Source organism: Thrips palmi, unplaced genomic scaffold (assembly GCF_012932325.1).
Source record: "Thrips palmi isolate BJ-2018 unplaced genomic scaffold, TpBJ-2018v1 HiC_scaffold_2, whole genome shotgun sequence".
Classification (NCBI taxonomy): domain Eukaryota; kingdom Metazoa; phylum Arthropoda; class Insecta; order Thysanoptera; family Thripidae; genus Thrips; species Thrips palmi.
The window spans coordinates 5236642-5251331 of record NW_023144629.1 but is presented as its reverse complement, the minus strand read 5'-3'; the positions used below and the strand labels follow the sequence as shown (position 1 = coordinate 5251331).

Sequence of the window (14690 nt, the reverse complement as noted above, 5' to 3'; positions counted from 1 at the left end):
GCCGAGCCGAACGGAGCCGAGCCGAGCGCCGAACCGCCGCGCTGCGCTGCGCTAGCCGCTAGCCGCGCCTCCTCGTCCGATTCAACAAGTGTCCTCTACCCGCCGTCCTCCGCTCCGCTACGCGCCACGCTCCGCCGCGCCTCCAAACAAACTCTCTGGCACGGCGGCCCTTTGCCGCGGCGAGAAGCGTTCTCGTCCTCGCGGAAGTACCCGGTGCCTGCGGCCTGCCCGCGGTGCGCGGCCGTCGGGTCGCCGATAAGCCCTCGCGCCGATAGCGCAGCGGACTCGCGGCCACCCGTCCAGGGCGTCGGGCGCTTGTCGCCGCTTCGGGCGGAGTGTTATTTTTAGGTTAGGGGTGTGCCTGCTGAGGCTTGGTGCAGCGTCTGGAATTTGATCCTTGTCGTTTCCCCGGACGGCTCTCGCCGCCGCCACATTTTGGCCGAGGGTGCGTGAGAGTGTGCTGGTGCGAAGGCCGAGCCGTGTGGTGCCGTTTCGGGCCGCCGCGCTGGTGGGGCCGACGTTTCTGTCGGTGCAGCTACGCTTCGCGTCAATGGTGTTGACCTGTCTTGACGACGGCGGTTTTGCTCTGCCCGCGGCTCGGCGACTCGCCCAGGGCTAGCGATACTCGCCTGGAAGAGAAACAGAACGTCCAGTGTCCTCGCTGCTTCACTGAGCTCGGATTAATCGCGAGCCTCGATGAATGAAATTAATGTCAAAACGTAGTTGAGGTTATGTTTGTAGTTACTGCTGTGAGTGATGCATACATGTAGTTTTTGATTGTGCCTGTTGATTTCGTTGTATGCGTCTACGAATTAGAAACCACATGTACTTTTTTAAATTATACCTCTTCTACCTTTTGTTCACTATTTAATTGTTTACATAGCTTGGCAAATAATAAGCTGTGGTTTATGCCAACCAGGCAGGTTTCTGTTATAGATTACTGTCTGTAAGCCTTTTACACAGTAATAACTACATAATTTTCCCTGTATATTTAAGTGTATTAAGTTTTATAATTTTAGTTTGTATAGATTCATTGGAGCAGTTACTCTAAAGCCAGTGAAGCTTTGAATACATTTGACGCATCTAGCACAGTCTCAGCACGCTCAAATCGCACTTCACGCTGCACCCAGGCACAGTGGGCTTTACATAGTGGTGTTTCCTTTCAGTGTAATGTGGTTGTGAGCTTCGGCGAAAAAGGCCTTCAAAATGACTGGGCGTAGAAAGAAACGTCAAGAGACGATAGCACAGAAAGTTTCGTCCTTGATGAGCTTGGACAAGGTGAGTCAATATTGGGTAGACTTCCTCTGCAGATGCAGGAAGTTGAGCTGCAGTTCATTTGAGCATCGGCGTGGTGATGCTATTTAACCAAGAGATAAATAACACCTGCCTTAAATATTCCTCAAACAGATTACAATTATTATTTTGCCTGTTTGAGGATGATAAAGTTTAGTTTATAGAGTGCAAACAAGAAGTGCAGTTCCGTGCCCTGAGGGTTTGTTGACTGTGTACCGGCCCAGGCCCTGCCCTGTAGGGCATTGTCGTTGCCCTAGACCTGTCTCACTGGTTCTGGCTAGGGTGGGGGAAGTTCCCACGGGAAGTGCAGGAGCCCCACTAATTGCTGCGGACCCATCACTGCAGATCTCATAAAATGTTTAAAAGGGAACAGACAAAAGCAAGCAAGAGCCAGGCGCGCCAGAATCCGTTTTCGACTGTGAATCTGAACCGTTTTTGTTGTTTGTCGGGGCTGTCCAGGTGAACGGCGGCGGCTCGACGTGCGTCCAGGATGGCGAGTACGAGTACGAGGAGATCGCCCTGGAGCGCGGCGGCGCGGGCCTCGGCTTCTCCATCGCGGGCGGCACGGACAACCCGCACATCCCGGAGGACCCCTCCATCGTCATCACCAAGCTGATCCAGGGCGGCGCCGCGTCCGCCGACGGCCGCCTCCGCGTCAACGACGCCATCCTGTCCGTCAATGACACGTCGGTGGTGGGCGTGCCGCACTCGGCGGCCGTGGAGGCCCTCAAGAAGGCCGGCAACCACGTCAGGCTGGTAGGTCGCACCCCAAAATTTTAAATGGGGGGTTGTTGAAAAGTAATGTGGTCAACCTAGTATTTCGGGACTACGTACTGGGAGGCGCGATTTGGTTTAGAACCGGCAGAAAAAAAGGACGACTCTAGCTGTCATCAGCTCGCTGCAGTTGGGACAAGTTGTCGTCGGGCTGCGAACGAACGCCCAGCGCAACGCGGGGGCGGCGCGGCCTAGCGCGGCCCCCCTTGCCCCTGGCTTTAATTGTTTGTGCCTGGCTGCTTTTAATCCTACTCGCGTCGCCCGGACCGTCGGACCCCGTCGGACCGCTCCAAAATGGCACTGGCCAGCACTGGCGGGGGGAGTATGAAAATGAGGTGGGGGGAGGGGGGCACGCATGGCATCTAGGCCGAGGAAAGCTGAGCCTTGATGTGGGGGCGTGGCGCCACAGTGCCCCCCCCCCCTTTCCGCCAGAAAAAAAAAGAAAAACAACCATCAAGCTGGTAGTATTTGAACCCTGGAACGCTTGGTTTGACCGACATTTTTTTTTTCAGCACGTGCGACGGCGCAAGGTGCCGCCACACATGCGCGTCCTGGAGCTGGAGCTGGTGAAGGGCACCAAGGGCCTGGGCTTCTCGATCGCGGGCGGCATCGGCAACCAGCACATCCCCGGCGACAACGGCATCTACGTCACCAAGGTGATGGAGGGCGGTGCCGCGCAGGTGGACGGCCGGCTGGCGGTCGGCGACAAGCTCATCGCCGTGCGCAACTCGAACGTGAGTAGAGTAGACTTTTGACTTTGAATTCCGTTTCTACGTGGCTTACACTGTCCTGTCCCCGTGCAGCAAGGCGAGCGCAACCTGGAGAACGTGACCCACGAGGAGGCCGTGGCCACGCTCAAGTCGACGACGGACCGCGTGGTGCTGCTCATCGGCAAGACGGAGCTGTCGAGGCCGGCGTCGACCACGTCGCACCACTCCCACCAGAGTGAGTCTCTGCCCTCGTTTTCGTTCGGTGCCTTCCTCTTGTTGTTGTTTTTGTTTGTAAACGTTGCCCGCGTTGCCCCGCAGCCGTCGGGGAGGTGTACGCCCCTCCGCCCGCCACCCCCGTGACAGCCGCGCCGTCGCCCACCCCCGCGGCGGTGGCCCCGGCACCAGTCGTCACCCCCCTCGCCGTCATCGCCCCTCCGCGGGTCGCGTCGCCCGTCAACGCCGCGCCCGCGCCCACGCCCACCTCGCGGGGCCCGTCGCCCGGCCAGACCAAGAAGCCCGTCGTCGGGGAGGACGCAACGACCAGGTGAGTCCTGACGGGGTGTGCTGCCTGCAAGGGTGTGGCCCCGAGGCCGGCGCCGCGCGTCGCGTCACCGCCACTGTCCGTCCTGGGCCTGGAGACCGATTCCGAGAGTCGTTTTCGTCGCTCTGTCTCTCTCGCACCTACTCGGGACGCCCCATGAGTGCGAGAGAGACAGCGCGACGACAGTCCACTGGGTGACGCATGGTGCCTGATAAAGCGGCGGCGGCTCTGCCTGGCTCTGCCCTGGCCGTGCCGCTGTGCCGTGGCTCTGCCGTGGCGCCCACGCTAGTCGACTTGTCTCTCCGCCTGCAGGGAGCCGCGGACCGTGACGCTGCACAAGAACGACACCGGCCTGGGCTTCAACATCGTGGGCGGCGAGGACGGCGAGGGCATCTTCATCTCCTTTATCCTGGCCGGCGGCCCGGCCGACTTGAGCGGGTCCCTGCACCGCGGCGACCAGATCGTGAGCGTCAATAACGTGAACCTGAAGAACGCCACGCACGAGGAGGCGGCCCAGGCGCTCAAGGTGAGGGGAAGGGGAAGGGGCGTGTGCGAACCCTGGAGGCTGATTCCGATCCGTCTCTCTCGCACTCGGGCGGCGTTGACCACCTTCCTCCTTGCAGAGTGCGGGCAACACGGTGACGCTGGCGGTGCAGTTCCGGCCCGAGGAGTACAACCGCTTCGAGGCCAAGATCCACGAGCTGAAGCAGCACATGGCGCAGCAGGCCGCGCCCACGGGCACGCTGCTCAGGACGTCGCAGAAGCGGTCGCTCTACGTCCGGGCCATGTTCGACTACGACCCCAACAAGGACGACGGGCTGCCGAGCCGGGGGCTGCCCTTCCACTACGGCGACATCCTGCACGTGGTGAACGCCAGCGACGACGAGTGGTGGCAGGCCAGGCGGGTCATCGTGGCGACGGGCGAGGAGCACGGCATCGGCATCATCCCCAGCAGGCACCGCTGGGAGCGCAAGCAGCGCGCCCGCGACCGCACTGTCAAGTTCCAGGGCCACATGCCCGTCCTCATCGACAAGGTACGCCCCTCTGCAGAGCATGTCCTTTAGGACCTAGACAGACTTACTTCTCAGCTGGTCTCACTGTGTTCATCTCACTCTTTCAGCAATCCACCCTTGATCGTAAAAAGAAGAACTTCAGTTTCAGTCGTAAATTTCCATTCATGAAGAGTAAAGACGACAAATCAGAGGATGGTTCGGATGCTGAACGTAAGTGTAGTTTAAGGAATGTCACCAACGACCCGTTTTCGTGCGTTTGTCTTGTGGTTTCAACCCCCTCACCCCAACCTGTGCTGCCGTTTAGTGGTTTCAAACTGGTGCACATAAACATTGGTTCATGTCAAATTGGTGTGTGTGTGATTTGCTTTACCTGGATCAGTTTTGAACGCCACTCCTTAGCCACCAATTGGATTTGTCAATGCATCTAGAATGTCATTGGATTTTCTGTTCGTCATCAGTAAAGTTAAGACAATGGTTTACCCTTATATTGGTCTCTCATATTATTAGTGACTTGCTTTCATTCTGAAAATTTATTGGATTTGTGCCCTGGTATCACCAGATTCTTTTATTTTAATTCTATCTTAATTCTCCTCTACCCACCTAGAATATTGATACATTTACTAGTTAAATTTCTGGTTTAAGGTGGTATGTTTGTCTTGCATGAAGACTACTGACTTTTTTCAAATGATAAATGAAAGGACAATTTGTCATGTGAATGGCTGTTACTATTCTAATCTACAAAAAGTGTTTTTTTCTCTCTAACTTGTTTTATACCTTTCCCTTGATTGATGATGGAACCGTAACCACTTTAACAATCAAGTGACAAGAGAGCTTTTTCTTGAGAACCTTAAATCTCGTAATATTATTTTATCAATTTTTATTATTTATTTTAAAGGCTTTTTATGATTTTTCCTGCTAAAATCTTCTCTCTCTTTTTTTTTTTATGTTGCGTCTTTTGACTTATTAAAATCCTCATCAAAGAACAAAATCTGATTCTGAAGGACCTGACAGACTCCTAGTGACAAACTAGTACAAAGCTGCGGGCTCGCTGGCAGACTTTGCAGCTCTTTGCATGCGTGCTGTACGTTTTTCATAGTGACAACCATATTTTGTTTTTGTTTGTTCTTGTCTCTTGGTTGTTCTGTGTTTCTTTTCTTACCGTTGGTTTCTTTCACCCTTGATCCAAATGTTTTGATACCTTCAACAACACCAGCCGCGGGAGCAAATCAATGACAAGGTCTCTCTCTTGTTTTGGTCTGGTTTTGATTTTTGAATAAGTTTTGAGATTTTTTATATCTCCTTTTTGTCACTCTGAAGTGGTGATCATTTCTACATCAACATGTTGACATGCATGACAGCCATGCTTGAGCTCATGCAGACCAGTATGGCATGTTTTGAATGCTGTAATGGCGGGTTTAATTATTCCAGTGGCTGAACCTTGCTGCGTAAGAGCAGGCTGACATTGACTGCGTCCGGTGCTGTGTTGTTGTGTAGTGATTGCTTGCATTGTCAAATGTCAGTCGACATTGTCAAACCCATTTGTTTTGTTTCTGCCTCCCTCCGATAGCCTCACCTTCCACTCCCAACAGTGAGGGAGACCCAGCAAGTGCCCGTGAGTAGTTCCCCTTGTTTTATCTTGTCATTCATTTGGAAGATTTGGGGTTTGTTTGTTTTGTTCATCTGTTCACATGTCATGTTTTGCATGGTTGTCTGCTTCACAAAGTTTTAAGTTGATTGGTTATGTTACAATGATTGGCACTTGGCGTACCTTTCTGTCAATTCAGACACTTGTCCAAGTGTGAGGGAAATGAGTGTTGCTTTATTGTTTGTGCAACTTCATGCAAACCACAGAGAAAGATAAGCAGTTTTCACATCGTTCAAAATACTTAAATCATTTTATATTATTGCTTTTCAAAACTAACCCCATGTAACTGTTATCCGTCAATTTTTTAGCACCTATTCAGTCTGTGTACAGTATTAAATTGGTTTTGAATCCATTATGTTTTTGTGCGCAGATCAAAGAAGGCAGAAATTATAACAACAATTTAAATTCATTCTGGAAGTTTGTGCTACATTTCCCATGCTTTCAGTTTAGAAGGGCTGTCATAAAACAGCTTTAGTGGGGAAGCTGAGTAAAGTTTTCTTGCATGTTAAGCATGTGGTCTGCAATATGGCCGCGGGATAGCAGTTTAGGGTAAATTGGACCTTCATCTGGTGCCCTCAAATCTAATGACAATGTGGTAGGGTTTGGGACAAAGTGTTATAATAAAACTTACATTACATCATGCCCATATCATCTGGCGAACCATTTTCATCAAAATTTTCTTATTTGCTGTTTCATTTTGAAAAGACTTCATTGTTTTTAAGTCTTAAAGGTTTTGTTTATTGTGAAATCATCAAACTTAATTTATATCTACTTGTTTGTTTTTGGTTTTTTTTTTGGTTGACGCTTTGTATTAAATGCACATTTTATATTAATTACACCTGAAGGAACTTCATTTTCTGTAGCCCCTTAATTTAATTCTCAGTATCTATGGACAATGAGCTTGCCATGAGCCAAAGCTGTGGATTCTTGGCTCAGTGGGCTGCATGATGTTCTGAGAATTTCTCTTGTTAATGCTACATCTTATCTAACATGTTTCCTCTTTTCCTTTGTTACAGCATTCATGCTCTGCTATGCACAAGAAGAGGCAACTTCTGAAGGTATAACCATAAACAACATTTATCCAATTGAATTTCTTGTCGGTAAGGCTCTCCTTCTCTCCGAATGGTTATTTGCATAACGCTCGCCGCACTGATTGTGCTCCCGGCTCACCAGTTTTCTCGCTGCTGTCTGCGCTGTGGTGTGCTTCCTCTGCATCACTGCTTCCCCGTTCCTCTCCTTGTTACTTGTTCAATCAGTGCTGTTCAATAGTCGTGTCTTTATTGTTCAAACTAATTAGTCTCTGACTCCATGCTTGTCTCCTCCGTAGCAGTTTAGACTCTTCCCAAAGAACCCTTTCTGTGATATGTTTCTATTTCACATTTATTATTATTTACTAGTTGATTTGTTTGTCAACTTCCGACCTTTGAGGCATTGTAAACATTGTAAACAGAACAAAATGTGTTGTTTGTAGGGGAGCATCTTCTCAATCTTTACCCTTATCTAGATCTCTTTTCTTTTCTCAAAGAATTGATAATTTTTCTCCTTCAAAATAGAGAAGAAACAGAATTTCAACAAAAGTTACAGCCCTTATACTTTAATCAATTGTGATAACAACTTATATGTAATGATTATACAAAGATTTCAAGAATCACTTTCAAAAAGCGTCTATTTTTATATGTGTGTGATACAGTGCCCACTTGCATGATTTCTACTTTTACTTTAGAACATAGAATCTAAAATGCAGAGCTATCACAGTTGAGTTGATATTTACTTTTAGGCGAAGTGTCTGACGAGTTTCATGAACTCATTTTATGAAAATTATATTGGACTCCTGAGGCTGGCATGTCTCATTAGCTCTGTCTGTGTTTCTTATTTGTGAGGCTCATCGTGTCTTGACAAACTGCTTCTTTAGAAAGTAGTGCAGTTTTTAAAGTTTTAAACTTTCCCATCTCTCATATTGAGTTAAAAATATATTTTGCACTTTTATTGAGATAAAAATATGATTTCTCTTTAATAAAAATTAACTCATTCTTGGGACTTATCAATCTTTCTTACTTGACTGCTGACCGTATTTTAAACATGTTTTGTTACCACAAAGCTAAAATGTTGGAAGTAAATATTTAATTTCTTGTTAAATCAAGCAAGGTGGGACGAAGGGAACATTTAAAAGTACTTTCTGTAGCACCATGAATGAAAAATATTAGCAGCTAGTGTCATGTGTATTAGCAGTTCGTCAATAGATGTATTTTACTAGAAGAAGGATCTTTAGAGATGGTTGCACCTTAATGGCCTGAAGTAAATAACTAGTGTGACAGAGGCCTGGGACCATGTTGAGTCAAGTAACCTTTCTACCGTATTTTTCCATGCATGTATCTACATACATCTCAAAATTGCCTAGCGGAGGAGTATATTCCAATTCTATAATATTTTGATAAGAAACCTTTTGTATTACCTACCAGTTATTGTGTAATTAATAATAATAGTGCAGTGACAGGTGCTCAAACTGTTTAAAAATGTTCCCAACTAACTTTCTTAAAACTTTTTTTAGTAATTCTTTGTAGGTTGCATTTTTATCCTCTCTTGGTGTGAATTTTCTTATCCACATTTACTTACCCTATGGTCACACATTTTGAATGATTTGCATGAAATTGTTTTGAGTTTACTAACCGAGTCACCACTTAAATCATTCAACTCCCGTTTGTGACCTCTGCTCTAGCCATTATGTATCCAAGTAGTCTATGTGATATTGTTGAAAAGAGGGGAAGGCAAATTCTCTGTTTGATTTTTGTATAGAGCGTTGATAGTTTTAATCGTATGAGTAATATTCAGGGCAAAATTTCTGCCCAACTTAATGAAGGAGAGGTCTTTTTTAAAGGAGATGCTTTATTTGTCAATTTTTTTGAAACCTCTTGTCACTTTATCATCAATGTTTTTTAACCATCTTTTGATGACATGTTTGCTAATATTGATGTGCCTTTGGCGCAGGGACAGAGGAGCAGGTGTTGTCATATGAGCCGGTGCAGCAGCAGCAGATCTCTTACACTCGCCCTGTCATAATCCTGGGGCCACTGAAGGACCGCATCAATGATGACTTAATAGCTGAATTTCCAGACAGATTTGGATCTTGTGTTCCACGTAAGTTGAGTTTGCATGACTGTTCTACTTTTTATTTGTCAATCAGGTTCTGTTTTATAGGAATATGATACACTTTGCATATTACAGACACTACGAGAGCAATGCGAGAACATGAGGTTGATGCGAGAGACTACCATTTTGTGAGCTCAAGGGAGGAAATGGAGAGAGATATTCAAAACCATCTTTTCATTGAAGCAGGGCAGTACAATGAAAATTTGTATGGCACCTCTGTTCAATCTGTGAGAGAAGTTGCTGAAAGTGTAAGTTTCAAATGTTGTGTTGTTGGTTTTCGTTAATGCAGTAAGTGATGACTTGAACTGGCAATCGATCTTTGAACCAGTCGCAAATGTTGTCTCTTGTTGGAGGGATGAACTTTGAAAATGTTATTCTTTCAGGGAAAGCACTGTATTCTTGACGTTAGTGGCAATGCAATTAAACGTCTTCAAGTGGCTCAACTGTACCCAATTGCTATCTTTATCAAGCCTAAATCACTTGAATCTGTCATGTAAGCTCTTAGACTTGTAGATTGTTTGTTTTTTATTTATATTTTGGACCTTGAATTTATGTTTCATTTGCATTTTTAAAGGGAAATGAATAAAAGGATGTCATATGAACAAGCAAAGAAAACTATGGAAAGAGCATACAAAATGGAGTCAGAATTCGGAGAATACTTTACTGGTGAGTTGCTATGACCGGTCTTTCAATCTGCATTAAAATTGGGGCTTTAAAATATTTATAATACATTTATCTTTTTCAGGCATTGTTCAAGGTGATACACCTGAAGAAATTTATCTGAAAGTGAAGGAAGTAATCAGTCAGAATTCAGGCTCAACAATCTGGGTTCCTCATCGTGACCAACAACTGTGACAAAGGTCTCCCACACCAAGCTCTTGAGGCTTGGTTTACGCCACACTGGGGAAGCCCATAGTGGTGGCGTATGACAAATCCCCAAGGAAGACATAGACACTATCCATAGGCATGGTGTTTATTACTAGGGATTGCCAGTGTTGTGTGTGTGAGCGTGGTGACAGTGCATCCGAACATTGAAAGACTTCTGTTTAGCTAATTTTATTGTTATTTGAATGAAATTCTTTGTTCCGTTATTTGCTTTCAGTTGTATTGGACAAAGATATTTGTGACATTCAAGTTTGTTCTATGACCTTTTTTGTCTTGAACATATTTCCCACCATGTAAGCTTGTGCAGCAAGATTGCATTTTTTGATAGTGTAACATCATTCCATGGAGCAGAAGGCACTATTTCATTTGCCTTGGTCTTGTGCCTTTATACATACACTTGGATGCGTGGCAGAAATTTTTAGATGGCCAGGAGATGCTCTAGTTGCAATGTGTTGAGCTCTTCATTGAAACAGTGAGTGTATTGTAGAGTAATTTTACTGCTGAGGTGTCAGTTTTGTGTGCAAAGTGCTCATTCGTCCCCTCACTGTTATGTGCTTTGAACATCTTTTTCTGCCTGCTTTTTTACATGTCTGACATTGTCTGCAGGAGATCTGCTTTGAAGATTTTATTGTTATTAACTTTAAAACAAATTTATAATATTCCAGGCTGTTATTTTTCTGTAATTGTTTTACCTTAACTTCATGTGTCTTAATATCTGTTTCATTGGCTTCCAGTCTAGAATATTTTATATTGTCTACCTTAAACTATTGTTTTTAACTAGTCTGGTGTTTTGTTTTTCAGTCGCTCAACTGAGTCAAATGAGTCACATCTATATGGTGGGGTTCAGAGGTGAATAAGAGTGAATTTGGGGAAAGCTTATCTTTTCAAATACATATTGTGCCAAAGCTATGCCCTCACCTTATTACAGTGAGTCTCTATGTTGATTTTACAGCAAATGTTATGCAAAATAGGTGTTCTCTTTGTGAAAAGGCCTCCAATCTTGGCCTTTTGCTTTAATTTTGCATACATATTCTCTTAGTATTCAGGTTGGCTTTATTTTATTCGTAATACAGTTTAAGAGTTAAGAAGTGTCAAAAGAAAGGGAGGGGGAGGGGGGTGCATTGTTGCTTTCAGCTGAGCTTTCCTGGAACATAAGTATTTTAACTGTCATTTCAAAATTTATTTTGTCTTGTTAAATATAAATGAGCAAACCTACCGGTAATTGGTTGTCACATCCATTTAAATCCTTGTTCCCATTGCTATCTGGTTAGAACGGTTGAACTCTGAATATCAGCTGCGTCTTGTGATTGAAGTGTCATTTTGAACTTTTCAAATTCTCTCACAAATAGGCATTTTGCAATCAAGTTCATGATGACAGTTCAAAATTTTGGTCTGTTTTCAAATTTATGATTGAAGCGAGTTTCCCACCGTTTGATTTGTATTTTAGTACTTACAGTTCTCACTTCTTCACTTTAAAGAAAAAATGATTGTAATGAATTATCCTGTCTTGGGAAAGTTAATTTGAAATTCTATTGCAGAACACATCTGTGTTGGGCTTGGAAGACGTAAAATTTCAAGTACTTTCATGAGAGAAAAGAGCATAAAGTTGCTCCTCTATGTAGTTTTATAATACACCTTTACCAATTTTGATTGATTTTATTCATTCATTCTTAACTGTTCAATTGATGATGTAGGTAACAGTCTCCTACTACTTATTGAGATGTGTTCTGTAGGTTATGCGGCACTATACATACACTGATGATCATTTGTATGTTGTTTTGTACTACTTAGTACATTGATTAGCACGAGTTTGTACATGCCTTTAGTCGGTTGCCTGCCTTAGCACCTAAAGTATGTTGCTGTTGTACAGTCTACTCTGTAAATAAGTCTTGACTAAGAATTGGTGACATGTTTTCACAATGTTCATATTTCATAACTAATGTCATAATGAGAAGAAATTTTTAGATATTTACAGTAAATGTTGCATCATGTTAAATCATTTTATTTATTTTCATAGGTATTTCTTGTTGATACTTTTATGTGTGCATGTAGAGAAGAGCACATTTTAGTTCATATTTGTCTACCCTTTAATAATTAAGGCAAGATGAACTAAGCCAACTGTGTTTTACATATGTTACATATTTTTGTTTTATGTCTAAGTTTTACAATAATTTATTTGAAGGGAGTCTAAGCCCGGACCCAAGATCTGTTCAGGCATTTTGAACTGGATTTGTGGCAAGGCACAGAAATGTGGTGTATATCAATAATGAACTAGTAATGTTAATGTTTCATTGCTTGACTTTCTCAATCCTGTCTCACATTCAATAAGCCGTTTCGCTGAATCCAGTTTTGAAATGTTGAAAATTTAACTGCCATCTACTCTTTTAAGGATTGAAGGATACAAATCTCGATGGAAGTGACCATGATATTATATCATGAAAGCGATGTGTGAAAATCAGTTTTGAATCTAATTTTCAGTGCAGAAGCAACATAGATCTTTTCGTGATTCATCTTAATATGGTCCAAGTTTGAGTTACAATTTATATCTTAATCAGCAATATTACCGAATGTTACTTAATGAATTGGGTGGGTGTAAGTAGCTGCTCAAAAACTACAGTTAGGATTTATTAGGTAAAGACAGTTCTCTCTCTTTTCTGATTCAGAAGCTTTGTTGCTTAAACCCCTCCAGCAAAATCTTGGAATATTCTGAATTGTTGAATGTTAAATACAATTTTTAAGATTATATCCATAACAACCCCTCAGCTGTGAACAAGACAGTTGACTTATCAGCCAACGATTACTGATTGTAAAGAAATGGCAATTCAAAGTATAACTTAGAAAGAAATGAAAGTTCAAGGAGTTGAATTTGCTTCAGAGGCTTTGCTGCCATGTTCCCTACATCTTGCCAAACCATGTAATTGTGCTGTATCTCAGTCCACTACCTGAAAAAATCTACTCTGGGCAACTATCCTATTTGATAGGCACATTGGACATTTGTTCCTTAAGCATATCCTGATTTTTAATAATAGTGAAACCTCTAGAATGGCTTTTCAATGTATTTTCAGTATATCTCCTTACAGTCAAATTTGCCTACCTGAAACTCCCTTCAGGTTTTACAAACTGGCTCAATATACCATATGCCATGAGATTTTGATCTAAAGTTGAGGAAATGTCTGAATAGGTTAAGATTTGACATTGTACTGATGTGTGATCGTGTGACATCGTTAAGTGACTTGTTTAAGATTGGCATTTAATCGGTTTGGAATGAGAGTAATTTAACATTTTTCAACGTTGTTGTTTGTATAAGCCAATAAAATGTGATCCCTTTCTGTGGCAAAATGCCATGTTTTCTCTTACTGACTTTGTTCATGGTCTGTGTTTTCAACTGTCTGTTCTGTTATCTCTCTTAATTCTCATTATTGTCCATGTTTGTAGACTTCTTGTTGTCAATATGAGAGGCATTTCATGTTTTGCTTACTGTTCAACCACCTTGTGAGTACAATGAAACTCTTTAGGAGGAAGACAGTTTGTATCATTCTGACATCACAAAACTTGTGTAGACTTTGTCCACATTTTGATTTATTTCAATTCAGTTTTCCTTACCAGCAAATTTGTGGACACAATTTCAAATCTCATGATGGTGTTCACTAACCAACCCTATCACTCACACTCCTCATTTGAAAATTGCCTGCACATAGGAAAGTTAGTAATAGCCAGGACCATGTTTCTCTGGATGTATTTAGTTTATGATACTACCTTCACTAAGACTTAACTACGATTTTTCAGAATTCAATTAAAATATTTTCTCCCATGATAAGAGCAGAGGTGAAGGTGCTGGTGTATGGTTTTCATTGAATGATGTTTATTTTAATTGCACTGTAGCACTGAATTGCTGTGGTATCAGAAAGGAATATGAAGATGGTTTTATTTTGAATCCTGATACTTTCTCAGAATGTTGAGTTGCTGAACACCAGAAAATGTTTTTCATTCACTTTTCTTTCATGTCCTCCACTGTCTTTTCATTTTCATCTATGTTTTGTTATCCACTTTCTCAATGCTTATGTTGTGCTGAAAGTTGAGTGTGGATTAATAAACTAGCCGAAGTCTGAGTACTTTGGGGCTGAGCAAATGAATATGTTGTTTCTTACACCCTGAAGCCCCGTTTCATACACTAATTTAAGTGACGTAGCATAAGACTTTCAAAGCAACTTGAGAATATGAAATTCCATTGAATCTCAGCTCACAGAAATTCACCTAAATCTTCCATCTCAGATATGGAAAGGTAGGCAACCCATCATCCACAGCCTCTTCACCGCACCAGAACTCAACTAGGGTCCCTTGGCTTGCCACAGGGTAGACATTGAAAACAAGACGAACAGCATAGACATTCCACAAAAGACAATTTAATTCAGCAACTGAATGAGCTACACATATTCATCAAGAAATTTCTCACAAGCAAAATTCATGCATGAAAGTGCATGTTTACTTCAATCGCTTGACAACAATTTAGTTTCGAAGTAGAGATCAGTCACTTTCAGCTCTTCCGAAATGCCCCCATCACGATCTTTCTCTATTACAAGAGTGATCCCCCATACACTTTGCCGTGGCTGACTGGCCATTAAAGCAAGGTATGTTAAAATAAAACCTGGAACACAAAAATAAAGTTAAGTAACAAAAATGCA

The 14690-nt window shown here is 43.3% G+C and overlaps 2 protein-coding genes across 12 annotated transcripts in view; both read left to right on the top strand.

The window, feature by feature from the left end:
- The window catches only part of LOC117647412, a 37032-nt gene extending 35964 nt beyond the window's left edge, over positions 1–1068 (top strand). Inside the window, exon 7 of the mRNA XM_034389140.1 lies at positions 997–1068. Within this exon, the coding sequence (XP_034245031.1) occupies positions 997–1068 (72 nt within the window). The remainder of the gene's footprint in view (positions 1–996) is intronic.
- LOC117646785 (disks large 1 tumor suppressor protein) lies at positions 94–14141 on the top strand. Of its 11 annotated transcripts, none has more exons than XM_034387990.1 (16): positions 94–348; positions 1167–1278; positions 1753–2049; positions 2580–2801; positions 2871–3012; positions 3096–3321; positions 3631–3844; positions 3942–4352; positions 4439–4541; positions 5899–5943; positions 6993–7076; positions 8962–9111; positions 9199–9371; positions 9507–9616; positions 9698–9789; positions 9869–14141. In XM_034387990.1, exons 2-16 carry the CDS (start codon positions 1207–1209, stop codon positions 9976–9978), a joined length of 2451 nt encoding a protein of 816 aa, XP_034243881.1. In that variant the 5' UTR covers positions 94–348; positions 1167–1206; the 3' UTR covers positions 9979–14141. The 11 variants fall into 11 exon arrangements, with proteins under 11 accessions (XP_034243881.1, XP_034243885.1, XP_034243883.1 ...); XM_034387994.1 differs by having other exon boundaries at positions 6993–7034; positions 8968–9111; positions 9869–10010; XM_034387992.1 differs by having other exon boundaries at positions 6993–7034; positions 9869–10010.
- Positions 14142–14690: the final 549 nt, after the last annotated feature.

Bases quoted from the DNA above. Each gene is read 5' to 3' on its own strand.
- LOC117646785 (XM_034387990.1), top strand. From the start codon at position 1,207: ATGACTGGGCGTAGAAAGAAACGTCAAGAGACGATAGCACAGAAAGTT. The intron at 4,542-5,898 runs GTAAGTGTAGTT...TCCCTCCGATAG, and splicing joins GGATGGTTCGGATGCTGAAC to CCTCACCTTCCACTCCCAAC. The intron at 7,077-8,961 runs GTAAGGCTCTCC...CCTTTGGCGCAG, and splicing joins TCCAATTGAATTTCTTGTCG to GGACAGAGGAGCAGGTGTTG.